This window comes from Arthrobotrys flagrans (assembly GCF_004000055.1).
Source record: "Arthrobotrys flagrans strain CBS H-5679 chromosome Unknown unitig_8, whole genome shotgun sequence".
In the NCBI taxonomy this organism is placed as follows: Eukaryota; Fungi; Ascomycota; class Orbiliomycetes; order Orbiliales; family Orbiliaceae; genus Arthrobotrys; species Arthrobotrys flagrans.
In genome coordinates, this window is record NW_027137553.1 from 471493 (window position 1) to 498730 (window position 27238).

The 27238-nt window shown below is 44.9% G+C and overlaps 8 protein-coding genes across 8 annotated transcripts; 4 read left to right on the forward strand and 4 right to left on the reverse strand.

The window, feature by feature from the left end:
- Window positions 1-1860: 1860 nt before the first annotated feature.
- DFL_006640 (uncharacterized protein) lies at window positions 1861-3452 on the reverse strand (the record flags this gene model as incomplete). Its single annotated transcript, XM_067636101.1, has 5 exons — window positions 1861-1983; window positions 2047-2148; window positions 2206-2301; window positions 2358-2677; window positions 2756-3452. The coding sequence occupies 5 exons, from the start codon at window positions 3450-3452 to the stop codon at window positions 1861-1863; spliced, it is 1338 nt and encodes a 445-aa protein (XP_067487751.1).
- A 2923-nt stretch (window positions 3453-6375) lies between these two features.
- DFL_006641 (uncharacterized protein) lies at window positions 6376-7512 on the forward strand (the record flags this gene model as incomplete). Its single annotated transcript, XM_067636102.1, has 3 exons — window positions 6376-6904; window positions 6992-7280; window positions 7374-7512. 3 exons carry the CDS (start codon window positions 6376-6378, stop codon window positions 7510-7512), a joined length of 957 nt encoding a protein of 318 aa, XP_067487752.1.
- A 1433-nt stretch (window positions 7513-8945) lies between these two features.
- DFL_006642 (uncharacterized protein) lies at window positions 8946-10664 on the forward strand (the record flags this gene model as incomplete). The annotated part of the gene is made up of 4 exons (XM_067636103.1): window positions 8946-8980; window positions 9037-9797; window positions 9862-10231; window positions 10298-10664. The coding sequence occupies 4 exons, from the start codon at window positions 8946-8948 to the stop codon at window positions 10662-10664; spliced, it is 1533 nt and encodes a 510-aa protein (XP_067487753.1).
- A 2366-nt stretch (window positions 10665-13030) lies between these two features.
- On the forward strand, window positions 13031-13614 carry DFL_006643 (uncharacterized protein; the record flags this gene model as incomplete). The annotated part of the gene is made up of 2 exons (XM_067636104.1): window positions 13031-13085; window positions 13202-13614. 2 exons carry the CDS (start codon window positions 13031-13033, stop codon window positions 13612-13614), a joined length of 468 nt encoding a protein of 155 aa, XP_067487754.1.
- Window positions 13615-14894: 1280 nt separating this feature from the next.
- Window positions 14895-17190, reverse strand: DFL_006644 (uncharacterized protein; the record flags this gene model as incomplete). The annotated part of the gene is made up of 4 exons (XM_067636105.1): window positions 14895-15195; window positions 15265-15955; window positions 16015-16651; window positions 16708-17190. 4 exons carry the CDS (start codon window positions 17188-17190, stop codon window positions 14895-14897), a joined length of 2112 nt encoding a protein of 703 aa, XP_067487755.1.
- Window positions 17191-18421: 1231 nt separating this feature from the next.
- On the forward strand, window positions 18422-19108 carry DFL_006645 (uncharacterized protein; the record flags this gene model as incomplete). Its single annotated transcript, XM_067636106.1, has 1 exon — window positions 18422-19108. The coding sequence occupies one exon, from the start codon at window positions 18422-18424 to the stop codon at window positions 19106-19108; it is 687 nt and encodes a 228-aa protein (XP_067487756.1).
- Window positions 19109-19776: 668 nt separating this feature from the next.
- On the reverse strand, window positions 19777-23055 carry DFL_006646 (uncharacterized protein; the record flags this gene model as incomplete). The annotated part of the gene is made up of 5 exons (XM_067636107.1): window positions 19777-19891; window positions 19957-20498; window positions 20561-21141; window positions 21203-21275; window positions 22939-23055. The coding sequence occupies 5 exons, from the start codon at window positions 23053-23055 to the stop codon at window positions 19777-19779; spliced, it is 1428 nt and encodes a 475-aa protein (XP_067487757.1).
- A 1832-nt stretch (window positions 23056-24887) lies between these two features.
- DFL_006647 (uncharacterized protein) lies at window positions 24888-26753 on the reverse strand (the record flags this gene model as incomplete). The annotated part of the gene is made up of 3 exons (XM_067636108.1): window positions 24888-25013; window positions 25086-26289; window positions 26485-26753. The coding sequence occupies 3 exons, from the start codon at window positions 26751-26753 to the stop codon at window positions 24888-24890; spliced, it is 1599 nt and encodes a 532-aa protein (XP_067487758.1).
- Between the last annotated feature and the right edge of the window lie 485 nt (window positions 26754-27238).

Consider the following 27238-nt stretch of genomic DNA (forward strand, 5'->3'; position numbering starts at 1 on the left):
GAGTTTAGAAATTAAACCAGATTACGATACGCGTTACAACGGCCCTAGCCTCGAAAAGGACGATAGACGCAAAATAGTGAAGTCTCGGAAAACGATTGTATACTTTTACGAACATTTCGTTCAGTATGAGATTTTAAGCCGGGAAGGTCTAGAATATACATGAAATACCGTTAGCGGTACTGTATATGTACATATTGCCTCGTCGCCAGACTTCTTGACTGTTGAGACAAGCGTACGTCATTCGCAACGTGAGCCGTGTCTACGAAGCAGGAGCTATCTTTGGGCCAGTCTCAAGGAGGAAGAATGAACTATTGAAGCTTTATATAGGTTTGATTGGGCTGCAGCAGCTTCAATTTTCGTGAAGTTCCGCCGTGAGTATAATGGCTATCCGGAGAAGGTGTGGGGGTTTTGGGGTGCTGTGGGTATTAGGGCCGCTAGAGACTTTTTGGATGGGGAGCTTGGTCGGATGAAACATTGGGATATACTATACCCTACTCCCTTTTGGAAAGACCAGATCGTAAGTAGAAGCCTAAGACCATATATCTATCTCGATTTATGGGTTTTTTTTTGTTTTTTTTTGGTAATATATCAGAGGTTGACTCTCTAACTGAAATTATTTCCCTTCACTTATTTTCCTCTGGAGCTATAGGTCGGTTTCTGATATTATACGATTTCCTTGAAAGTCCTTCGATGTGGTTCAATCCTGAGACGAGTCTGGATCAGTTAAAGGGAAGAGCTGAAGTGATCAGGAACGAAAGAAAAATGAAATCAGCGTTCTTTTATCGTCAGAATGCAGGTAGGACAGGTTTTTACACCAGTTCATTCATATTTTATCCCCTTTCGTTGGCTGGGTTTATGGTTGATCCGTACGAGTACGGTCCTGATAAATTTACACAACCGGTGGGATATTGTCAACGGAAGCGAAGTGATGGGCAAGAAGGAGAAGAAGAAGAAGGAGAAGAAATCTAATCTGACTTCTAGCGCTAGTCGAAAAAGTATGAGATATTCCAGAAGTTAGAAGAGCCGCATATGCCCTGTATTTGGACGAACCGGAAACGTTTCTCGTACCCACTCTAAATGGATTAAACCCGTTATGGACTACGAAGGGCAGATTCGATCTTTATGCAGGGTTGTGTGATAATAAGAGGTTGGAAAAGTGGGGGTATGGGTATTGTAAGTGGAGGTTGCATTATCCTGATCCATGTGATGACGATTTCTATCTATATGAACGGATACGTATGAGGATGATGAGTATTATGAAGAGGACAGGGACTACGATGAGCGCAAGTGGGAAGCGCAACAATTGCAAGTGCAGGAACCGGAACAATTAGATGAAGAAAATAGGACCCTACAAGAGAGGATTGTTAGGCATAAATCAGATGAAATGGAGGGTAAAAACAGGGTAAAGGGAAGTAAGCAAATTCGGACATTCCTAGAGTGAATCAAGGGAATGGGGGTAGCCGGCTCTTCTCTAAGCCGAAACCAAAGAAGATGAAGCCAGAAGTAGAAGAGATAGGCGAGTTTTTGAAGGAGCTGGAGGTGTAGGAGGATACATATCCAAAACTGCGCGATGAAGCCGAGGGTGTAAAATGAAGACCATAGTAGCTTTGCAAAGGGATTCGAAAATCGCACAAGCTTGTTCAAAATAGTCGTTTAGGGAGACTCCAAAATTCCAGCATGATGAAATGTGTTTCATACTGGGAATGGATTATTCTTCGTAATTGATTATCAATCAAACATGATATTATTATGTGCGCTCTAGTATATAGTTTTATCTCGAAAGGTTTCAATAGACATATAGCTATGGAGTCTAGTCGGAGGATGCTTCCAATTGCAACAATATAGCTTAGGATGGCTAATTTATGAGTCGACGCAGTTCAATGTTTTCAAGAATCCACGATAGAGATTTGCGCAAACATGCTGTGCCGGTTTTCCACTAGGTGGTTTGACGTTGATATTGTCGGTATGGATACATTGGCAGACCTAAAACCTCGGATTTGTAAGACTTAGTGCAAAATTTAAATGGTTTGGACGACGAATACTTACGTTCGGGCTACTGCAAACCAAGGTAGCGACCTTAGGATCATACTTCTTGCTCGCGACGCCGTCAAAGTTCTTGAACCAGATATCCTGAATCGCTAGTTTTGACTATAGAGACAACTTAGCGAGGTGAATCCAAAATCGATGGTCTTAAGGGCGACTTACCGGATACTCTGTGCAGATTGTTCTATTGCTTTGGCCATAGCATTGAGTTACTTCAATAGCCCAGTCGGCACTGTTGATATGCATACCATCATAAGTCTAACAATATCATCAGTATCTACGTTTAAGATAAAGCGAACGAAGTTTCTACGTACGATATTATTCACCATTCCAAGGCCACCGCCGCTCATCCCGTTGTTCGGAACATTGGGGTTAATATCGGGATAAACCTTGATACGGGCGGCGCTGCCAACGTTTTTCATAGTAGTATTGTAAATGAGAACGTTTTCAACTAAGTCGTATACGCCATCGTACTGTCCGAGGGATCCAATAGACATTCCATGGGAGCCGGTACATTGGTTGTTCTGGACGACAATGTTTGTAGAGTTTGGTTTCCACGAGAAACAATCGTCGGTATTGTTGACGATTGAGTTCTGGACGATAACATTGTCTGTGCGGTAGGTGTCCCAGCCATCTAAAGGAAGAAATACAGTGTTAGTATACCTATAGCTAAGTTTTCGAGGAAAATAAAGGAAGGGACTGTATCTCTTACCAGTGTTCTTTGGGCTGTTAGAGTTGACACTGAAAACATCTAAACGAATATTATCATAGATTATATCGTTTGAATCCGTAATCCAATTGAACCAATTAGGAGGATTTATCATCCTCAATCCACTCCAAGTGCCACCCTTCATCCCAGAGACCCCGACCATCATGGGTCGGTAGATTGAACTATTCTTCGCATACCCGTCCCACCATGTCTGTCCCGAGCCGTCAATTGTACCCTTCCCGGATCCAAAAATATTAATATCTTCACCACCAAATAATATCATAGTATTAGCTCCCTGGAACGTGAACTTAAAACTATTCGCTTCCCAATAAGCAACATCTGGAACAAACTTTAGTGTCCCTTGGATATCGAAGTCCACATGTTTTAGGAATGTCAAGTCAAGAGCCTTTCCGATGATGTAGAGGTCATCCATTAAAGCGATAGTCCCTCCATCGTTACATTTTCTTGCGGCTGCTAGGATGTTATCGCTGTCATCTTTGCCGTTACCGAGGGCGTCAACGAAGCAATGTCTTGTTCGTCTAGGGGAAGCAGGGAATTGTTTTCCGGTGGTATACGGATATGGTTTTATTGTTGGACGGGGTGCTGTTGTGTGGCCATTGTGCGTTCGGCCGGTTGCTTCTGTGATAGAAGAGAGCGTAGCAAGCACTGTGATGACTGGGAGTAGTAATTTGGAGAACATCGTAGTTATTTTGAAACAAAGATTCAGTATAAATGTCTGATTAGGTATTTAGCTGCCCAGGCTATAGTCTTAGAGGGTCTTGGACGAACTATAAATACTCCCAGATATCTACAGCATTGCGACTAGCTTTCGAATATTCAGCTATACTACTTAGAGGTAACTAATTTTACATACGTACGTATAGAGTATATTGAAGCTAGGGACTACGAGACTCTTGACCATCTAGGCCTGTAGCGTTGGAGATGATAGGCCTTAATGCCGATTCCCGAACTTGATCGCCATCTCTAAAAGTGATATCCGTCCGTACCAGTCTCATAACTCCTGAACACCTAGATCTATCTGTAGACAGAATTAAACTTACCAGTAGCCTAGCTTAGCAAATTAATCTGGGGAATGTCTCAGCCGGAGAAAATATGCCAAGGTCCCCCAGTCTATTGATATACTATGGATCTCCGCATTGCTATTATCTGCATATATGCATACCGCATAAACTTTTACCATAAGGCCGTGTCCATGCTGAATCTTTCGCCAGGACCCACTTTGCTTTGAGGCTGTCCTAGATTCAGGAACCGGGGAAGGGCATCGGCGGCTCAAAGCGGATCGTTTGGACTAGCCTAGCGGCACAAATACATGTTGCTTGATGAATTTCGAAAGCTTGTTGGCTAGAGAGGGTCCAAAAGTCTGGTATGACCCTGCCACCCCGATACCTTAGGTCGCTTCCGTCCGACAAGTTTCGTATACCCCGGAACTACCAATCACCGGTTAATTGAGAAATTGAATTTAGCCTAACGAATGTTGAGGTAGATCCAGATGTGCATCCCAATTGTCTACGCCCGTGCATGGTTCACTAGTACCCAGCCGGAAATTGTCATCTGAATATCATGTATTTACGCATGCGCACCGCCAAATACTTCACCCAAGTAATAGATGCCTAATTTAGCCGAATCAAACCCGCTTGCTATAATACAGAATCGGGAGCGAGAATCAATCTTCAATTGGTGGAAGTTTACAACTGAGTGAAGATTATGTAAAAGCAATCTGGTACTGGCATGGTCACAATGGACCTCTATTTTTTGTTTATAGGACCATATAAATCTAGAATTTGTTGAGGACGAGGAGGATCTTGAATTAAGACTGGCCACAGAAGCGATTAACTGCGGCCTGAGACAACCCTCGAAGCTATGCCGACCAGCCTGTTTTGGTTAACTGGAGGAACACTGGAACCGAGCACCAGCCAAGACACTGGGGAAAGCTTGAAATTCGAGACGCCCTCAAAAACTCAAAGCACCCTCAAGCGTTAGTTACGAGCTGTCGATTCGAGATCTAAAGGAGTTCACATCGATGATATTTTGTCCCGTGAACCAGCCCTAGGCCTGCACACATTGGTCTATAATAGATAACGCCCGTTTAAATCTCTCCACATAATTCAAAAATCAGGAGAAACAGAAAAGAAAAAGAAAGAAATCCAATTTCATACCCATCAACTTGCTTTAGCTTAGAGCTCAGGACTCAGTCCGAGATTTGGTTACCATCTGCAATCCATCGACAACACAGTTTACCAACACATTCTTGCGTTGGATTTCCTGTTTTAGTATTTTGCCCAAAGAGTTCGAGACCTGTTCCAAGTCGATCTTTGGATCGATATCTCGATGTCTCTGGGTCTCGTTTTGAGAGGACCAATTTGTGGCTAGTGCCTCTGAGGACGAAGCCATAAAATCGAAAGAGAATGACTAGGACTCATGGCCTAAGATATAGTATATATATGTACACCTACTTTAGCTAAATGTAGATGTTAGGTGCACGAATTAGATATCGATATATCATTCTTTCCTACATGCGTCCACTTTTATATACAAATTTTGGAGTCAAATTCTAGTATTTTCCGTTGATGACTCGAAAATTAACACGCCTTTCGATTTGAGTTAGTAATTTCAAGGAATCACTCTTATTTGGGTAGATATTTATACGCCGCCCTTGCCGTTCTGATTAGAGTACCATAAATGTATTTTCCATTCATAGCCTTTCTATCGAGTGCTTGTAGATGAAAATATACATGATTCCTAATTCCAAGGTCTGCCTTCCTCTCTCTCAAAACTGGGGAGGACTTTGACTTGGTTTCTAATTTGTGGTGGTAATTCCGTCCGTCTCTAAACAACGTTCAACGGCAGCTATCCGTCCGAGTTAAGGCTAAAGTGAATCGTTGCATAAACTCTGAAGCTTGGGTACCCACTGATTGATGTCAAGCGAGCAACGGTAAAGATAGGTGGCAACGAATCCGGGTTTCGATAGTTAAAAACCATGGGTGGGAAGACCTGGACCCAGATTTGTCGCAGGTGGATCCATGGTACATTCTCCTTCTGAATTAAGCCTAAACACTTGATATACGGCCTGCACGCCTAAATTAGTCTGACAAGGTAGGGCGACTGCCGTTTCATCTAAATATGCTTTTTGTAGACATCCAAGCAAAACACCTGTATGTTTCGCCTAATATTTCAGACTTTCGCTCCCATGCCTAGAATCTTGTTGCTTCAGGGTGCGGTATTCCAATTCAAACTATTACGCGCCACCGGCTAATTGATTTCTCTCTTTACAATTCCAGAAAATGCAGAATAAATACTCCGTCTAGTGTTAAGAATTTCCCCCAATAGAAATATAACTTGAGCTCGCGAAGATATCATATGACCACAATTGTACAAGAATATGAGCGTTGCTCAATGACTCGTAACTTCAAGATTGTCCATCTCATGTGACAAAGCTCATATTTTTGGTCGCTAGGATAACGTAATTATTTTCATGTTTATAAACGCAAAGATTTCCATTGTGAGAAACTTGATGATATTCAGGAACAACCATTCGTCGTCCTCACCACTAAGCTTAATTGATCAATTTGCTTAACAAATCTAGCCCAAGATACCCGACCATCATGTATGCTTTGAAATCTCTTTCCCTTTTTTTGGCCTCTCTCGTACCTGCAGTTTTAGCAGTAGCAAGAACCTCGGCTCCAGCCGGATGTCTTACTGTAGGGTCTGGTGGTTATGCGACAATCAATGCTGCCCTAACAGCCTTAGGTTCTGGCAACACTACGGCGTGTATCTTCATCAAACCTGGGACCTATAACGAGCAGCTATATATCCAATACAAAGGTCCACTAACCTTGTATGGGTATACAACTGATACTGGTTATTACCAAAACAACCAGGTGTTTGTCACTAACACCTTGAGCTCGCCAGCCGCCGGCGGGTTAGACGCAAGCTCCACCCTCAAAGTTACATCCAATGATTTCAAAGCGTATAATATTGATTTCACCAATGGATATGGCTACGGAGCGCAAGCTGTGGCTGTTACTGCCACTGGTTTGAGACAGGGGTTCTATGCCTGCTCCTTTGTCAGTTATCAAGATACTTTGTACGCCAAGTCTGGCGTTCAGTATTATTCCAATTGTAGAATCGAAGGTGCGTAGCTCAAAGTCTTCTCTCCGGTAGTACTCTGTGATTCAAGATTAGTTAGTAACTTTTCTCAAATACAATTGCGTTTTGTAGGTGCGGTCGACTATGTTTTTGGAGATGCCTCCGCATGGTTTGGAGAATGCACGCTTGTTCAAGCGGGTGGTGGTGCAATCACTGCCAGCTCCCGAGAAACTTCATCTGACCCGGCGTGGTACGCCTTCGACCACTGCAAAATCGTTGCTAAGAGTGGTGTTACTTTGACCAACAACGGTTATCTCGGTAGACCCTGGAGAGTGCTCGCTAGGGTCATCTTTCAATATTCTACCCTTCCCAGCTTCATTAACCCAGCCGGATGGACCACCCTTGCTGCGGGCGCTACACCGTAAGTACTACCGATATATCATGGAAAAGAATTCGGGTACTTGTTATGTCAGTACTATTTATTTTCAACGCTAACAACGTTAATTTTGGTTAGTTTGTTTTACGAGTATGGAAACAGTGGGGCAGGCGCGAATACTTCCAGTCGCCTGTATTTATCTTCGATCAACGCTGCAGTAACCAAGACGACAGTTTTGGGATCTGACTGGAAGAGTTGGACTGATAATACGTACTAGCTCATGTGGCTATTGGAAATTCGGACAAAAATAGTTTACTTCACCTCGAGACTAGTTAGAGTTTGCTTTCGCCTCTACCTAAAAAATTTTTAACTATGTATCTAGTCAAGCCTCATTCAAATATCTAAATAGATCTTGCGTACCAGCTCCCTACCTTGGATTCACATGTATGCAAAGATGTACCCAAAATACTGTTTTAGAAACTAGGGTCTGGAGCAAAACCATCAGTGCGTATGAGGCTAAATTTTATTTCAAGATATAATCCGAACCAGTGTACCCAATAAACCTTTCCCCCTTTCTTCTAAGCTTCGAGCGACGAAAACAGTAAAAGTATTAAGACATTCAAATAGGTCCCTGATCTTGAATGAAAACCTACTATCTACATCTAAACTTCTAAAATGGCTATCCTTCATTCTTCTGTAACAATATGGAACCAGAGTACCAATCCTTGGTGGCATGATATTATATTTTCGTGATCACATCTCGAAGAAACGGTCGAAACATTGATCCTCATGCAACCTCGTGGCGTTCTCGGTAATGTCACTTGAGTATCAATGCGCTCCTTGATCTTGACTATCCATTTTCTTAGCACCTATTGACGGAATTTCTCGCCCCGGAGGAAGCTATTATCAATAACTACAGATGTTTGAATTTGTCTTTCCTCCTAACAGTTTAGTTAAAATCTTATGATTCGTACGACTTCTTGAAGATTTTTCGGCTTAACTCCAACCAACCAAGAAAGATCTTGGAAAAGCTTCTCCACATTGGCCTTTCTCGCTTCACATTTTGCCTAAATTCAAACCAAGTGCTGGGGACCCGACCAAGCATCTGAACCACGGAAACTTCATTCTGCCTAAATACAAGCGAGCTGGAGGCTCCTCCTCGCGGAGATCCCGCAACGGAGGAATTATTAATGATTCTGGGGTGGAGGCACCCTGTGTGGTGCCGATAGTCTTGTGGCCGAATTTTCGGGTCTAATGACTCGTCGTTCTTATTGGCAGAATGTCGATTTTGGCATTTCGCTGGTGGCCGAAGCTAGGGTCGGGAGACCGGCATGCAGGTGAACCCCAGTTTAAGAGTGAACCATAATTATTCCGTCTTGCGAGTGGCCGAGAGGGCAAATCAACTAATCGTGCCATGAGGATACCGTAGTGTGGCGCGTGAGCTAAGCTACGAGATGCCGTTCCAAAATCAATCCAAAAGCGGGAGCACCATGTAACAGATATATCGATAGGATCAACATAAAATACTGTTCGGTTCCCTCGAGTCTCATGCTTCTGGTTTTCGTCGAGATATCCCCGGACCTTCCCCAGACCCCAGACCCCAGCTTATAGGTCAAATCCCAAAGTCTATTATAAGACGATTTTGAACTACTTTTTTACTTGTCGAGACTAAACTTGTTTGGCGCAAAAGGTCTAAAAGAAAAGCCCAACATGGCTAACACATCAAAGCAAAGAGTTTACAACTGGTAAGCCGGACTTCTATCCCCAACATATATACCTTAAACTCATAGGTTTTACATAGGTATATCTCTTTGGTAGCCGCCAGTTGTATGGTGCTCTACGGTTACGATGCAGCCGTCTTTAACGCAGTCCAAGGTTCCAAAAACTGGGCCAACTACTGGGGAGACCCCGACCCAAATAAAATTGGTGCTGTGAACACAGCTACCACCGTTGGTGGTATTGTGATCGGTTGGTTCGTCTCTGCGCCCGTTAGTGACTACTTTGGCCGTCGAGTTGCTATGTGGCTAGGCGCTTTTGTGGTTCTCTGGAGTACATTTATTCAGGCATTTGCACCCGCTGGCCATGGTATTGGTGCCTTCCTGGCAGGAAGATGTCTTGTAGGGATGGGACAAGGACTTGCACTACCTGCCGGACCTGTGTACATCGGCGAACTCGCACCACCAGATGTTCGGGGCAAAATCATGAGTTTCTGGCAGATGTTCTTCAGTGTTGGTAGTTTTCTGGCGTATTGGGTCAACTATGCCTGCACAAAGAACGTTCCAAAGCTAGGAAACTGGGATTGGAGGATGGTAGTTATCTTTCAACTTGTTTTCCCGGCAATCATCTGTATCCTGATCTTCTTTTGCCCGGAAACGCCACGTTGGTATATCCAAAAGGGAAATGAGGAAGCCGCGAGGGAGTCTTTGAGGAAGGTTAGAGAAACCGAAGAAGAGGTCGAAGCTGAAATCCAACAGATTAAACAAGCCATTGAATACGAGAAACACACTCTTGATGGAAGATATTTACCACTATGGAAAGACCCCTCTATTCGCAAGCGTCTTAGTAAGTGTTCCGTAGCCGACAAGGCGCTTCATATTCCCTTTGGTAATACTAACAACAGCTATAGTCCTCGCTTTTATCATGAACTTTGGTCAACAAATCACTGGACAGGGGTCTCTCAACAGTTACTCGACTATTGTGTACAAGCAAGTCTTCAAGGATAACTCGACTATCCAGCTTATCAACGCTCTCAATGGAACCTTTGGTATTCTTTTCACACTCAATGCGACATGGACGGTAGATAGATACGGTCGAAAGTTCCTTCTCCTCGTCGGTGCTATTGGTATGGCAGTGTGTATGATCTGCTCAGCTAGCGTTTATATCGGTACACCCACCGAGGAAGGTGGGGCTAAATCCACTGGCGTCGCCAGTAGTATTGTTTTCCTCATGTTCTTGTTCGCATTCTTCTACAAACCTTCTTGGGGAGCCGCAGTCTGGTAAGTAGGATATTTTCTCTAGAGCTCACATCCGGGCTTTCACGGAAAACTAATTTGGAAATTTAGGATTTGGACCTCTGAAGTTTTTTCTATGAATGTCCGTGCCCAAGCTGTTGCCATGTCTGCTCAGATGCAAAACGTCAGCAATGCTATCGTCAACCAGATTTTCCCACTTATCTTAAACAAAATTGGGTTCAAGGCCATGTACATGTTCGCCGGAATTAACGTTCTCCTCGCAGGCTTTATCTGGTTCTTTATTCCAGAAACTAAGGGAATGGCTCTCGAAGATATGGATACTCTTTTTGGTGGTGTCAGCCATGCTGAAAAGGGAGCGGCCTTCGTCGAAAATGAGAATGCGACTGGAATCGCCAAAGACGGTGCGGACCTAACCGTCCATGAAGTTGAGAACGCGGCCAGGAAGGAAATTGTGTGAGAGCTGCTGAAGTCTTCATAGACTTATAACGTTAACTCTTACGGTGCGAATGATTTTTAATCTTTTTATACTTATATACAAAGGCTTAATTATAATAATATTGCCTTGATGTACTGATGTCATAAATATATAAAACTTATAAAGATATGCAATGCGGATGCGGATGTCTTCCTGAAATTTGATAAAGATGTTAGATGATATAATAGATTATTTCAGAATTGGCCTCGGGGCTACTTCTGAATAAATCGAACACTACTATATAAAGGCTGAATTTGGAGTACCTGGATAGAGTAAGAAACCTGATTTATCTAAGGAATGATCTCATCCAAAAACCAGGTCCACGTCTGTTAATCGTGATGTGTCAAGAAGAGCTGGGGTGCATGTCCAGGATGGTATCCCTGTTCGAGTTTCGTACGCCCCCACATGGCTTGACACCCGGCTTGTGCAACATTTTGCGGTCCGGTGTCGTATTGCTGGTCGCGTACCATCTTTGTTTTGACAGCCTCATATGCACCTACTGCGTGCATAATATATTTTCAGGCTCGTGTTACATGGGCATATCACATTCCATTGATATCCGAGATGCAGCTCGTTTCTCAACAGGTACTTACTTACGTCTGCTCCCGCTTTCCCGTCTCTGAATACCTCTTTCTCTTTTGAATTTCTCATTTTTGCCCACAAGGGTTATAAATCAGCCCGCGTATTTGCTATCAGGCTTTTTGTGATCACGTCTCACAAGTCTGCAGGATGCATAAACATCTATGTGGGTCGGCCGGACCAACTTCAAAAATCGTGAGCCCCTGCACGAGAAGGGATTTTTAAAACAGAACCAGAAGATTTATTTCCTTCTTGAGTTTTTTTTTTATTCGCATTTCGAAATGGTCCTTATCTCAAGCCCACTGCGACAGAGTAAACTTTCTTGGCCGTCGAAGGCGCACCCCATCGTCGCACACCATTCTCATCTCATTGCAGATGCACGCCCTAGACTGCTGCAACTTTGAGGCGACCGATGCCTATGACTCCACTTTTTATCGTGTTAGTTTCTGTAGTACAAGTGGATTCGGTGCTTAGAAATGTGTAGAATCAGATCGGATGGGGCAGGATCACGAATCAGTCTTATCGCTTCTATCATGTGGAGCTGAGGCAGGTACATATCGCCTGAGCAGGCGAGAAAGTATAGAAAGCTAGCCCTGCGATAACACTAAAGCTGACCCTGGTCCCCTCGTATTCTGCTTTTTCCAAGTCTTCCGTTATTATTTCTGTTCCTGTTCAAGGTTATTGAGGTTATATCTGCGCAAGAGCCTTGAACAAGCTGGGATTCCGAAACGAACCCAACAAGTCATTCCAGCATCCAGCTTTCGCGGAGACGGGAACAGGCATTAGGCTCATTTACCGTTCCCCACTGCCAGTCTTCCCGACCGCAACAGCTAGCTAGCTTCTCCGTTCCGGACAAGACGGAAAGGAAAGAGGGCACCAAATCCTTGGAATATTTTCACAATCAAATCCCAAGCTTCTGGCCTCCCCACGAATACCATCGTGACCCTTGAAGATCGAGTTAATCCGCGCCTTTTTTTTCACTCTCAAACTGTCTAAAGCAAGCCTCTTTCTATTTTCTGTATTTACCCTATGCACCTGCTCTTCGACAGAGCTAAGAAAGACGGTCGTATATGTTTTTTGCCGTCTGATAAATGTATGGATGTGCGTGCTGCGACTGATAGGCGAGTAGACCTTGAATCTGAAAGCATAGAAGTGGGGAGCTTTGGCAATTTTTGACAATTCTGCCATCATTTATCTCAAAAGTAACGGAAAAGAAGGGAAATACCATAATCCATCCGTTCCGGGGTATCTTTTTGGGTGCCCGCTGCAGTACCGCAGGCACAAGATAAGCTCAGTATATAAAAAGGAAGCAAAAGGTAGTTTAAAAAGGACTCCAAAGAATTGCGCTTCTTTTTTCCCTTTTCTCCCAACTTCTGTACTGCACGGCATTTTTAAACATAATATATCGCGAACTCGGACCTAGCCTTATCCAATCGCCATTCGGAAACCTTCTTCCTCCAGGATATTTAGCTTTTGGTTCTCGCCTCTTAAAATCTTATCTTTACATCTATCGCTATCTAGTTTCCGAACTAAACCACCCCGGGTTTAAGTCCGCCGTTGCCAAAGACCCCCCACAAAATAAGAGCCCAAACCCTGTTTTGATCTCAAGTCATCTCCCGCCTGCATATCGATATCATTGGTATCGAAATTCTCCAGATACCTAGAAGAAGAGGTCACCATTCAGTGATATCAATATCACAATAACCCCACGAAATCCCCCACTTTTTTAAGAATTATAAATTCGGAGGGTTTCTCCCCGCAATTTCGGCATGTCGAGAAGCAAAGTTGGGCTGCTAGTCGCTGCAGGCGTGGGCATTGCAGGAGGTCAGTATTATCGTACCATCCGTTTTCGTCCTGTTTCGTCCCAACGTTGCAACTCGCCTGGCAAACGCTGCATGAATCGAATATCCTTAACGTGCTAATACTTCGGCTTTGTACAGGAAAATATCTTTTTGAGCCCCCCATTCTCGAGCAAAAGCAAAAGGCGGAGCAAAAGGCTCAACACGAAGCGATAAACATATCCTCACCACCCAAAATCGAGGAAGCCCCGCCCCAGCAACAACCCGCGCCATCTACCGCGACATTGGAACAACCTCAGACTTTCTTCGAAGTTTCACAGACACTGTCTTCGATCGCTAATACACGAACACTCGCTTGCCTTCCCTCCACAGAAATATCCAAGAGCGCGCATCCTAATGATGCCGCGAAAATAATGGACCACCCTTTACCTTCTAGCCCTCTTACCGCTAAGAAGATTCCAAGTAAAGAGGACTCAGGAGAGATGCAGGCAGAACCATATACGATACAAAGCCCCGGCGGTGTTGGGCTTTTTGGTAAGGTTAGATTTTGGTGAAGAGGGTATCGGGGTTGTTGGGCGTTTATGGTTTATGCATGTATGGAAGCGCAGTATCGAGCAGGATGAAACTTTGACCTTCTATAGCGACTGGTGCGTGTGTGGAGGTATATTCCTATGGTACATCGATGTTATAAGTTTTAATTTCACCTGGTGCTGGATTAACGTTACGAGTGCTCTTTTTCATCCGTTAATTTTCTGTCCTTTTCGTTTCCCTTCCCTTTTCTCCCACAATGCCTCTCGTACTAAATACTAGCCTATTTTAACTATTAGAGAGAGTTGAGAAGGGGTAAGATAAGGAAAGGTATACAATATCGATGTCCATTCATATGCATATGCGTATGTTTGAAGCTCATTTCACTGAGTCGCAAACCTCAACAGATCGCACCATCATTTACCCTAAACCGTTTGGGGCTGAAAACAGTCGTTCTATACCCCCGCTGAGCATTTTAAACCTTTATATAAACCGTCCGCGTTTCGCCTTGCATCAAATCAAGATACAAGCGTTTGTGGTTTAGTGGTAAAATTGATCGTTGCCATCGCTGGTTCTTTCCGAGAATCGATCCAGTCAGACGTCTCGATCAGCCCCGGGTTCGATTCCCGGCGGACGCATTACTTTATTCTTTTTGGCCCCTCTACGGGGTCATTGGAACGAACTTTTTTGAAGCTGATGATGTTTTGGAAAGTTGCAAAATGTGTGGAAGAAAATTTTCTTTTTGGCTATTTTGAGTTGGGTTAGTGCGGTGGCAGGTATACCACACCCGGAAAGTTGAGCTCGTTTATCCACAGGCAGAAACCGAACATACAGAGTATAATGCAAGATTTGGATTCAAGAAAATTATACGGTGGGCCTTGCAATTGAAGTGAGAACCCTCGAAGCTTCTCAAGGTTGCATTGTTGTATTTCGTAATTTTGTGCGTTGTCGAGATCACCGTTTACTTGTGTGACCGTGAGATTGAACCTTCTGTGTAGCTGGCCACTCCCGTTGTCTAGTTTACGAGACCGGCCAGCCACTCCTAGGACCCTATTATAATGCCAGAGCTCAACCCGACCTAATCTAGGTATCTTTCGAGACTAGGTCTACTGTTATTACGTCGGAACGGAATTGAAGTGTACTAGCTTTGGTGTCATGGCCCCACAATATTAAATAAGTACACACAAGGAAGTATAACTAAGAAATTGCTCACGAAAGCTTTGCCCGATGCACAATTACACTCTAATACAGCCGCTAGTCTATGAACAATTTACGTGTATCTTACACTCCTTCCCCTCCCAAACGATCAGGCTTCTGTTTGAAAACTCTCCTTGAGTTCGTCCAACCGTCTTCTCAATTCGGGTACAGCTCGTAACTGCAGCTCAAGATCTTCCTTCTCGTCTTCCAACTCCAATCGTCTCTCGGCATCCAGTTTGGTGAATACGAATCCACCTTGACCGTCAAATTGCAAGATGTTCTCGTGGTACTTCCACAAACTCCTTCTGTGGCTGACGGTGATGAGGGTGATATCTAACTGCTTGGCGGTTTCGTACATGATTCGTTCGATGTCGAGGGTTTGTGCTGCTGTGCACTCATCCAAGATGGCACTGTTAAATAGCGATATGTTAGCCGCTTTCCACAGTCATTTGATGATATCAAGGCATTGGTATACTCACAATTTGGGAGCATGGTAGAACAATCTAGCCATAGCTATTCTCTGCTGTAAACCACCGCTCAAGTGCTCTCTCCACTCCTTCTCTACATCCCATCCGCCTTCTCTCTCAACAACAGATTCAATCTCCACAATCCTCAAGAGTGCCATCAGATCATCGTCCGTGACTCCCTTCTCGATCATATCTTTCAGCCCATCAGGGTAAATGACTTGCTGTCTCAAGGATCCACGGCTCAAGTATGGTCTCTGTGGGATATAGAAAATCTCTTCACTGGGAGGTTTTCGCACTTCACCGCCATATACTGGCCACAGACCACCCAGAATTCTGAACAAACTACTCTTACCACATCCGTTTGGTCCGACAATCAATAAATGTCCTCCTCTCCTGACCTCAAACGAAAGTTTCCTAACTAAAACATCACCGTTAGGACTGACGATTGGGACGTCTGTAAACTGGATGTGGCTGTCTTCGATGACCTTGCCTCTTCCGCGAAGGACAGCGGCGTTCTCTTCGGTTGAAGCCGAGGAAACTAGGTTCTTTTCGAAATGGCCATCTGTGATATCTTCCATAACGTTCAAGAGCGTGGATACACGGGAGGTATAACCCGCTAGCTCGGTGATTTCCTTATAAGAGAACATGACACGGCCGAAAGCGTCAGAAGATGAGAGCAAGAGACGACGGTTGGTAACGAAACCTTAATGAACCACGTTAGCTTGTAATCTCTTTGTATCAAAGAGAGAGAGAAATACTCACTCTCCGTCCTATCTCCCAAGCTTCCACCCTTCGCACCAGGAATCTTGAAGAAGACTGGTACACTGCATAACACCAAACCAAGGGCTCCCCAGAAGTACTTGATAACATAGTCTTCCATAATTCCGTGGTACAACCTCTGCCTGAGGATATGGTTCACGTACTTAATCAACCTGAAATATCCCTTGTCGAGCGTCTTCTTCTCATTCTCATGGCCATAATACAACGCCACCTCTTCCGCATTATCAATGAGTCTAGAATGTTGATGTCTAAACTCTCCCTCCAGCTTCGCCTCATCAGCGACGTATTTGCCGAACGGAGGCGTCAGCGCGCGCATAACGTTCGCAGAAATCTGTACTAGCAATGCCATGAGGAAGAGACCTTCACCACCAACGTTCCGCGAAAGTTGGTAGTTGTAAATGACCATATCCAACACCGGCTTGGCAAGATTGGAGTAGAGTTCGGCCAGCGAGTTGGAGAATTTACGAACATCCTCTACAATCAACTGGTCTGGGTTTTTGATCCTGTCGTCAAGGTTGCCGACGGAGTAGAAAATCATATTGGATAGATATTTGTTGTGGATGTGGTTTGTGAGGCGGGTCCGGTATTGAAGGGCAAGTTTGCATTGATGGTACGACAACTATGGTATATATTAGCTTCCACACATCGAAAGCGATTCTATAGAGAGGTACTTACCATAGAGTTTGTGAATGTCGCCGGGATGGCGACTACCATCCACCATATTATTCCAAGCACGAAGTCCTTCCCTTTACCCCGAACAAGATTCGACACAAGCCGTCCATCAAGTTCAGCAACATACAAACTAATCAGTGTTCTCAACACCAAAAACACCGAATGGCTAACCAGCAACCTCGCTTCCTTGCTCTTCCATCCCGGGATCACGATCTTCAACAATCTAAAGAGACTTCGGAAGAATTCTCTATTCAGCTCAACCTTCTGTCGCTTAGAACTATCGGATGTCGACCGTGTGGGTTTTACAGCAGGCTTTTGGTCGGAAATGGCTGCGCGGACCCGGAATACGAGGGCGAGGAAGGTGAATAGATATAACCCGCGAGAGATCTTTGTTTTATGTGTCAAATAAAACGTTAAAGACGAACTTAGAACGTTGAATAGAGCCGCCTGGCTGCTGGCGGGCAGCAGTTTAGATTGCACTCCCATCGCCCTTCTAGTTTTCGGAGATGATAACGGTTAACGGGATAATACGGTATGGATGTGGTTCAAACGAATGCGACGACAGTAACGGGTATCATGGCGAAAGAAAGTCAGTAATGAAACGCGATAGATAGATAGATGATGGTAGGCTCGTTAGTGTCGAGGACGGAGTTTTATGAAGGTGGTTTGGCTTTCACATGTTTGGTTGGCGTCATGTGTGCTTCGGCATTTCTCCACAGCCAAAAAGGGAAGCTTCGGCGGCCCTACAGCGCAAAGAAGGCAGCCCCAACCAATGGTATTTTATAACAGCTGATTGTCAGCACTGCGGTGGTAATTTCGTTGGGAATCAGATGCATCTTATTTATTTTATTCCGAAGATACTTTGCATACAACGAATATGTATTATTATCGAGCCTCAAGCCAAATATAATGCTTCTAATCCGAACCAATTAGCACCAAGAACAAAAGAAATGTTGGAATTGCCGTCTTTGGAAATCTCAGAAAATACAACATGTCCAACGCAATTCGCGGTATTGAGGTAAAAGCATATCGTGGCTCCCCGCAATTGATATCGAGAGCTCGCTCCATGGTAAATTTGCATAATATGAATCCATTCATTGGACAAAAATAACAATCCCCAAACCCAAAGCCACAGCTTCATTCTAAGATATCACAATGCAGTCTCGCTTTCCCGACCAAGGTCCTTAATATACAAAATGAGGTTAGCGTGGACTCGCTTCATCCAAGCTCCTTCCTTCTTCGGTAAAGCCATTCCCTGAAGGCGCCTGGTTCATTGTAAAACGCTGCAGGATATCTCTCGATCTGACGTCTATGCGGCTAACGTAACTATTAACGCCACTGTGGGATTCAGGAGGCCGAAACTTAGGAGATGGTGCATTCTTGGGCACGATTATTAGGGATTAAGTCGAGAAAAGATGTATTATCAATATCGTTATTTAAACTCGGTAATATCTGCTCTATGTTTCCAATTTCCACACTTTCTCAAGCATCATCTTCCTTCTGGCTGGCCTGGTTGTAGTATATTTTAGTATTTCTTTATAATTATATTCACGATTGTATACGAGGCCGGCCTCATATCTATCATTTTTTTATTCATTTTCCATTCATTTTTTCAATTAATCTTATAACCATACGATCATCTTAATTAATACCGGACAATATTAACCCGGACCGTTTATACCTCATCTCGGAAACTCCACATATAATACTCCTGAAAATGCATTTCACAACCCCCCTCATCACCCTCCTGACCCTCCTCTCGACCGCAACCCTCGTCGCCTCCTCCCCCCTCTCCCGCCGCGCAAAAGCCACCACAGGCGCCGACCTCAAATCCAAAATCCTCAACGAAGCTAAACAAATGCACCAACCGACTACCCAACTCGACTTCCTATCTTCCCTACCAACTTCAATTTACGACCAACTCCTCCAACTCGAATCCCGTGCCGGTGGGGGCGACGGTCAACCATTTTACCCCGAAGTCGCAAAACTCGTACAACAAGCTTACGGACAGTTAATGGCCGGCCAAACACCCACATTCCCCTCCGAGCTCCCCAGCCACACAGCCGTCATCCTAAATCTAGATTTTGCCCGCGGAAACCCCTCCGCAACCTCAAAAACCCCAGAACCCGCCCAAAAAACCGAAGCTGCAGCCCTCACAAAGCGAAAAGCGAAACTTACAGGCGCCCAACTACGAGCTACATTTATGGGACAAGTGGCAAAGAATAATTACGCACCATCGCAAGTACAGTTTTATAATAGCATCCCACAGAGTGTGTGGGATAAACTTGCGGATTTGAGTTGTAGGATTGTGAAACCGAATGGACAGTACGATTCGGCTGTGGCGGCGCAGCAGCAGAGGGCTTGGGGGCAGATATTTAGGAATCAGATTCCGACTTTTTATTAGTGATGTTGATGCAATTTTGTTACATTGAGCGCGAGAATCGTGGATCTCGTAATGTATAGATGATTGTAACCTGCCTATGAAAGGAAATTACTTTAGGAACTCTATTCCACAATTGATTATATCAGAATTTATTATTTTTTTTTTGGGGGGAGGGGGGATTTATCGAAACTGAGCTTATGAGTCGTCGTTAATTCTAGTTAAGGCTAGACGTGGTAATCACAAGGGATACTTATACATGTGGTTATTTATAGTCCAAGTTAACATCGACCGGGTTCCTCCTTGTTACACAAACTAGATCACTATAAAGTCAATTCCAAGTCATTGGCATTAATTTTTTTCATTGCCGTAGGTATCGATCATGAAAGCCCAAAAACGCCCTAAACATCCTCGCCCACCCAAAGTTTTGGTGTACCATACAAGAAAGAAGAAAAAAAAGAATAGACAAATTCAAAGAGGAATCTCCAAAAGATGCAATTACAAGATCCGATACAGAGTAAGTATAGTGGTGAGTACCATCTAAAAAGAAGAGAGAGTGGTCCTTTATTCCCCCAAAGAGTACTTTTGTCGCAACCAAGCAGAAAAAAAGACTTCCAACGTTGCAACTCCTCAAACAGGCCTTACGCCGGACGAAATAAGTGAAAAGGACAAAAAGAAATGACGGATAAATGTTATACATTCATCTTAACACTCAATTCGTTGACGTCAGGAGAATCTGTTTCTTGATGCTTGGCAGACGAGTATTTTGGTCTAAAAGTAGAAACGGCTGGGATATTTGCTTTAAATCTGTAATTGATAGCAGTTAGTACTATGTTTGAATCGCAGGGTAAATCATAGCGAAGGGTTCTCACCTCTCCTCCTTAGTTCCATAGGCCTTTGGCGTCAACTTGATAACTGTGTGCAATGGAATTTCCATCCATGGGCTTCGATCCTGCGGGACATTCATGAAGTACGCATAGATGCATCGAATGACCGCCTGATGTGTAACAACCATGACATTCTCCTGCCTCTCCATCTCCATGATAATCGGCTCTAAGCGAATCACTAAATCGCGATAGCTCTCACCACCCCGGTATCGATAGTTGTATTTATCGTCATCACGGGCACGGAAATCTTCAGGGAATTGCTCTTCGATTTCTTCGTATGTGAGGCCATCGCAGGTACCGCTGTCCAGCTCGTCAAGGGCTTTCCATTGTAGTTTGTTGTATGGAAGGTGTTGGGCGGTCTGAATGGTACGTTTCATGGTGCTAGTCCATACTGTGATGTTTTGCTCCGGGACAATACCGGCTTGGCGGCAGATTTCGGGGAGGGCTTCGGAGTAGCGGAAGCCACGCGGGGAAAGGTCGGCATCTCCGCCGATTTTTCCTGCGAGGTTGAACATGGACTCTCCGTGCTGTTGGGGGCACATTAGCCGTTTCCCTTCTAAAATGTGGGGAAGATTTGAGGCGAACTTACTCTAGACAACCAAATTGATCTTGGCTTGATGTGCAAGTTCATCAAGAAATAAACGATTCGACTCTGCAAGTAATCTTGGATGCAGTTGATAACAACTTGCGTGCCGACGTTGATCAATTTGACGTATGTGTAGTCAGTCTCCGTAATCGTCTCATAGATCTTCTCATAATTCCTGATCCGATTCCTGAAATCCTTGGCTGCGAGCTCGGGATCCTGGCCGCGATAGTCTGGAGATGTAGTCTTTACCTCCATGATGTTACTCATGATAAGGTCTTCGTCGTCGCACTTGGATTCTACAAACATGACTTCGATGCCATACTGTCCAACGGTCTGAGCGATCCATCTCCGACGAGCCTGGGTCGAATTTGTGGCGTCAAGGATGGCAACAGTTCCCTTTTCTTGGGCAAACCACTTGAGCATGTCCTTAACTGCAGCTTCGGCCGCGACCCGGCGCATGCGCTCACCCTCCTTGTTGTTAGTGTCGAAAAAGTCCGCGGTAGGTTGTGGTGTATCCTGACGACGGTACGTTCCCACATTGAAGGTGCGGGCGTCGACAGACAGCCAACGGAGATATCTGACAACTGTGCAGTAAATATCAGTAACCTCGATTTCGAGCATCACTATTGCTGTTTGAATACTTACTCTTTCCAGCTATCAGGCTCTTGCCTCTGGCAGGCAGACCCACCATCACAACACAAATTCTGGTATCCTCCACCTGAGTTCCAACCACAGTCCCATTAGTCCTAGGCATTATGACGGATATGTATTATATGCGTGTAGTAGCAAAAAAGAAAGAAAGAAAAAGGCAATGTCGTAAGGAAGGGTATTTTCGAGTTTCGAGAGCAGATATGGAGAGTTGGAGTCAAAACTAAGGCACAATGTAGAACTGGAGAGAGTATCGAAGGTTCAAGTGGAGGGATATAATAACAATGAAGGCTACCGAGGCAGCTAGAGTTCAACTTTCTTTCGAAAGGGTAGACTAAGGCCTTATGACGAAAGGGACAGCCCAAGCTCTTATAAAAATGTCGCAAAGCTAAAAAGACAGCCAGCACAAGCAGGGCTGAATTTATAAGACGGAAAAAGTAAAGTAATGGGAAAGGGAGCTATGGTGCCAATCTGCTCTGGATAGCTGCATATCTCAGCACACGACCTCGAGATTGCGTATGGAGATCGCACAGGGCCTTCCCCAATGCACCCGAGTATATGCTTCAGGAAGGGTGTCGCAGAGTGAACAAGGGCTAGTACTTGGTCTTCCACGGAGTAAGGTAAGTTGTCGGGAGAACTAGAGTAAAATGCCCCAGATTGCACTCTTAAAAAAAATCAAAAGCTTGTTGCAATAATGCAGGACGATGGTAGCATGCTTGTCACGCCAAAGCAGTGAGCTAGACCAGTCGGTTGCGGGTCCCATGACCTTGCTTGGCTATTAAATGCAGGTCTCTGCGGTGTCCCGACGATGCAAAATCCAGAAAAAGCCTCGAAGTCTTGGGGTCATTAACGCCCCATTTGCGGAACCTTCCCATGAAAGTGTTGTTGAAATACCGCCCGAAAGCCGTAGGTCATGCCGGCTAAATTCTGGGAGAAACAGGGGTGTGTTCAAGTGTGAGACGGACGGCATGGGCACCAGCAAAAAAAGAGAAACGCAAGTTTTCGGGAAACCGAAATTTTATATGCCATGAACTCCCTGTTTCGGCCCGTTCAACCAATCCCTTGCCGATATGACCGCAAGGGAATGGCAAAAAAGATGTAGCAAAACGCAGGTTCCGAAATATCTTCGTCGATGTGCGAGACCCGCATGGGAAAATTTTTTCTGATTCGTTCCCAACTTCAAAACGCTTCCCCTAATCGGCTAGGATAACCCGTCTCGAGAGCTTAGATCGGCAGCTTTCGGAGAAGTGGAATATCAATCATCGCTTGCCTTCCAGAAGACGATTCGGCAAATGGGCAGCGAAATCCCTCAAAAAAAAAAATCCCAACCCGAGTGCTTCGTTTGGCCTCTTTTTTCTCCCGCATGGGTCGGCCACGGGTAGCCGTGTTTGGCCAATAACCAAGCTTCACATGAAATAGGGATTGCGATAAGGATAGGATAAATTCAAACAGCTTGGTGGGCTGATTGCGGAGTTTTCGTCCACTCCGTCTCACACAGCTCTACCCCAACGCCATCCGAGAGGCGAACGGGTAGCATGCACATAAAACTGGGGAAGAGGCAAATTCGAATAAATAATATCAAGTCTTGCGCCCAGAGATAGCAATATAATCGAAAGGCTCGACTGCAAATTTTGAACTGAAACGGATACAATTGATGACCCCGTGGAGATCCACACCCTCTCACATAACCAGTAGAGGTTGAAAGATCGGGGGAATGTGGTTTAATCACTTACTGCAGACATACTGTATATCGGCGTAGGCGATTTCACTCCAGGTGCTTCCAATCGTGGGGTATTCGCGTTGGAACTAGGAGTTGACAACAGCCCAGCAGGTTTTGTAGCCTCCGCCATTTTGTCTGAAATCAGGGCTGTATTTATAATGCGGTTTCTAACGGTTGTCTTCCTTGTTACCGGGAATTTAAGCCTCGGGAAGTTCCTGTCGTGCGTGCGAGTCCTTGTAGCTGGGGACCGAGAATTAGATGGTAGCGGGCACAGGCTATGCAATGACCTGATTGTAATTCGACAGCCTTTTCTTTGCAATGCAACGTAATCGAAGCGAACGGCAAGCAGTTAGTTGATCAGCCGGGTCTCAAATGCACTATTTAGTAATAGAAACCTGGGGTATATGAGAAGAGGGGAAGGTAGCGAAATATAAAGTATTCGGTGTGTACAGTACGTATACAAGCTGGAACTTAAGCTGCAAGATTCAATGGCCGGCCAGAGTGTATCTATCGGTCTCCTCAGGGGTGTATGTCTTGAAGTCCAACAACTAACGGAACCAGAGTGTTCGCGTGATCATCGGGTGTTCAACCTGGGGTTCAGGAATTAGTTCCTCTCGCGAGAGAATGCCGATACCAGAAGGACCTCCCGGAATTCTTTCTAGCTCAAATGGCTTCGCCGTAGGCTGTTGGTGTGGTGTAGACACGGACCGGAAGCGGTAGTGGTAGTGGGAACTGGCCGATCTGTTGCCTCAAGCCGGGCTGTGGCGAACAATTGAGCTTGTTCCATTGGCGGCCTTTTCACTTCCCCACGCTATTCATCACCTTGGAACTATGCGCCGCGCCGTCACGTATAAAACACAATCACGGAATGCATTAGAATTGTATCTTATATCAAGAATTAACCTTAATTCTACGCTAGTCGTGACCAATATTGTTGACAGATTGCCCACATGGTGATCTAGGTCCACCACGAGGAAATTATCCGATTGATTGACCCCCACAGAATGGTCAGGGACCGCGAATAAATATAGAGAGGCAGGCGAACTGAAGGTGGCCCAAGTGTCCGACGGGAAGGTTTCCGGATGAGGTATCGAAGCCAAGCTCCCGAGATCTAGAGATCTCGTTCTCTTTTCGTCTATGGGGGCATAAAGCTTAAGTTCTTGTTCTTGCAGTTCGGCCGAGCTCCAGAGCATGCCACGGAGGCAATGGATATGGCCGAGACTTCCACCCGGGAGGCTAGAGGTCAGATGTCGCATGGTGAAGATGATGCATAATGCCAATCGCAAGATCATGAGCTCGGAGGGAAGTCGCTTGCAGCTACGATAGCTAAATGTGGTCCTGAAACCTCGTGTGTTGACCGGGAAGTTGGTAGTTGGGTAGCACAGGCCGGGATAGTCGACTGCGGCAACACACCTCCTGCAACATTTCAACCGATATGCTATAAGCCTATAAGTCCTGGCCACGAGACTATGAAAGCTTTTAAATGAACTATTCATAGAATCTCGTAGTTCTTTTTATTTTAACTCTACTCCGTGGGAATCTGCCGTCTCAGCGAATAATTATCAGTTGTTTGAGGTACCATCGCCCCGAGGCCCTTAGCAGACGGTTCGTAAACTAGGACCGCTTCATGATCATGTTGGCTCCCTGGATGTTATACTAATTCATAAAAATATAACTTTATGTTTTCAAGTTGATTACCACGAATTCATTATGCGGTAACATTATACATTTGACGACCGGTTGACGATCGATCCTCCTAGTCGTAGTTCTAATTGAAACAGGATACCCACCAAAAGACTACATGCTGAGCCTTGACGAGCTGGAGGTAGCTTACGGTACTCCAAGCGGAGAGTGTGTAAAGAACATATCATACTAACTGAATGGACGAGGCAATTGTTAATATTCAATACTCCTTCATGTATATTGATTTTTCACACTACCCAACTTAGCTTTCACGACCACCTACATATATGTGGAAAGATAGAGAACGATATAAATAGCCTCTGAGGACTCTGTAGCCCTCATGTAGCTAATACGGCCGTGCAAACTCACCCGCTCGTAGTCCAAATACTCCGGTACATTCCTAACCTACACCGTATTACAAATTAATCAATTAAATTACACGCTTTAATACTTCTCACTAAAATATGTAACACCCACCGTACAACGCCTCCCATCCCCCTCCCATCCAATACCATATGTCCTCGTCCAATGCGAAGTCGGATGCTTCTTACTATTATTCACAAAACTAACATATCTCAATAACTTCAACCCTCCAACTTCCGCCCATGATATAATCGACTTCTCGACTTGTCTCCAATCCATATTCATTCTATCCGACACTGACCCACCGCCGATGGACGGCCAGGGTACAATTACCGTTTCCAGACTTTTCAACCCCATTAGTTCGCTATAGACGACTTCACCTTGTTGGTAAGCGTATCCACCGTTGTCAATGTTCCAGTCTGTTAGAAGTTCACCGTCGATTCGTAGATATGAGACGTTTGGACATCGCCAAGCTAGCTCTGTGATGTTTTGTCTTGTGATTCCGGTTCTGACTGACATGACTAGTTTTTTGACGAATGGGTATATAAGGCCGGATTTGAATATTGATTCTGAGGGTGTAGTTGGTGTATTTTCGTTATGGGTGTTTCTATCTTCGTCTTCGTTTTCATCGTTACTGCTGTCGCCGTCGTCTTCGCTAGAGCTCGTGTCGTCTTCAACTTCACTTTCACTCCCACGGCCAATAACCCCTTCACTCTCTTCATCCTCATCTTCAAATGGCGTTCCTACAAATGTATCCGTATGCACATCCAAAGTATTCAACAGCACCACATCCTCCCTCCCCATCCCCCACCTCCCCCCCACCGCCGCCGCCTCTCCAAACCCAAACCTTCTAACCTCCATATAAGTCGTCTGAAACCCCGGTGCAAAGCAACTACACCCCCCACCATGCCCTTCCTCCTTACAACTCGTAGCTTTAATATACCTCTCCGGCACACCCCTCACCAGCTCCTTCGCCTCTCTAAACACTCTAATCCCTCCGAAATGCCAAGAAACAGAAACCCGTTCTTTATCTCTGAATTCACTGTTCGTGATGGGTTTATATCTTTCCAAACCGAAAAGGTTTAGTTTCGGCCAGAATTCGTAGGTTACTAGACGTTTTAGGATTCCGGCAACTAGTGCTTCGCGGTAGATATCTACGTCTGTCTCTTCACAGTCTGAGGGGAGTTCCCAGCCGACCCAGAGACGGTCGATGTTTGGGAAGTATTTTATTGTTTCGACGTATTCGTAGATTTTTTCGAGTTGGAGGGAGGTGATGTTGGCGTAGTCGTAGGAGATGGGGGGTTTTAGGACTACGTAGCTGGTTTTTGGATGGGTGTTAGCTTTTTATATGAATGGGTTTTGTAATATGCATCTTTGTGATTTTATATCCCGAGGCTCGAGGTGTATTATAAATTAGAATAAACGAGAACGATATTGACAAAGAATTTGAAGCCTCAGTATATTTTATAGCTCTCCGCTAGCGCTATCATCAATAATAAAATAAATCACCTACCTAAAATACGAATGCAAATGCCGTAAACTCGACAATCCCGGAAACGGCTTCAGCACCCCTTCCCTCTTATCCAACGTCAGAGATTCAGGCAAATGCCCGAATACATCCCTCGACAGTAAATTCCGACCAGCCCTACAACAACTCGACAGCCTTGCCAAATCAGAACGACTCAAATGAACCACTATCTCGTCGAAAAGCTCCATCGGCAGCTCGAATAGTAAACCGGGGCTCGCCGGCGTGCGCGCGGTCGTTGAACCCGACGCCGCCATTTTCCAGAATCTTTGCACGCGACGAAGAACGGGATTGTTGTTGGAGAACAAGCGGGATGATCTGGATTGTAGATTCGAACCGGTATTTTTAGGAACCGTACGGGGAAAACAGTAATTGCAGAGGTTACGGATATGCCAGGTATCTCTCATCGATATCTGCGGGTTTGCAGGTGGGTTTGAAGGTAAAGTACTTGTATCATGGAATATTATATGGGAGTGGTATACGTAGTGGAGCTATCAAGGGGAGATGAGATAACTGCCTGGCGAAAATGCCGTTGTGGTTTCGGGCTTGGGGAATAGATCCTTCATATGCCCGTCACGTACGTCGACTTATAATCGTCCAGCCTAGCTGTGTAATACTGGCGTACCACAACACGTCGACCTGCGACTAGCGGTTTGGACCGTAAACCCGGCCGGTCGTGCATATGCTAGGTGGCTGGAATATGCATGGCTGATGGGTAAAGAAGTACTTCTTTACTTAATCC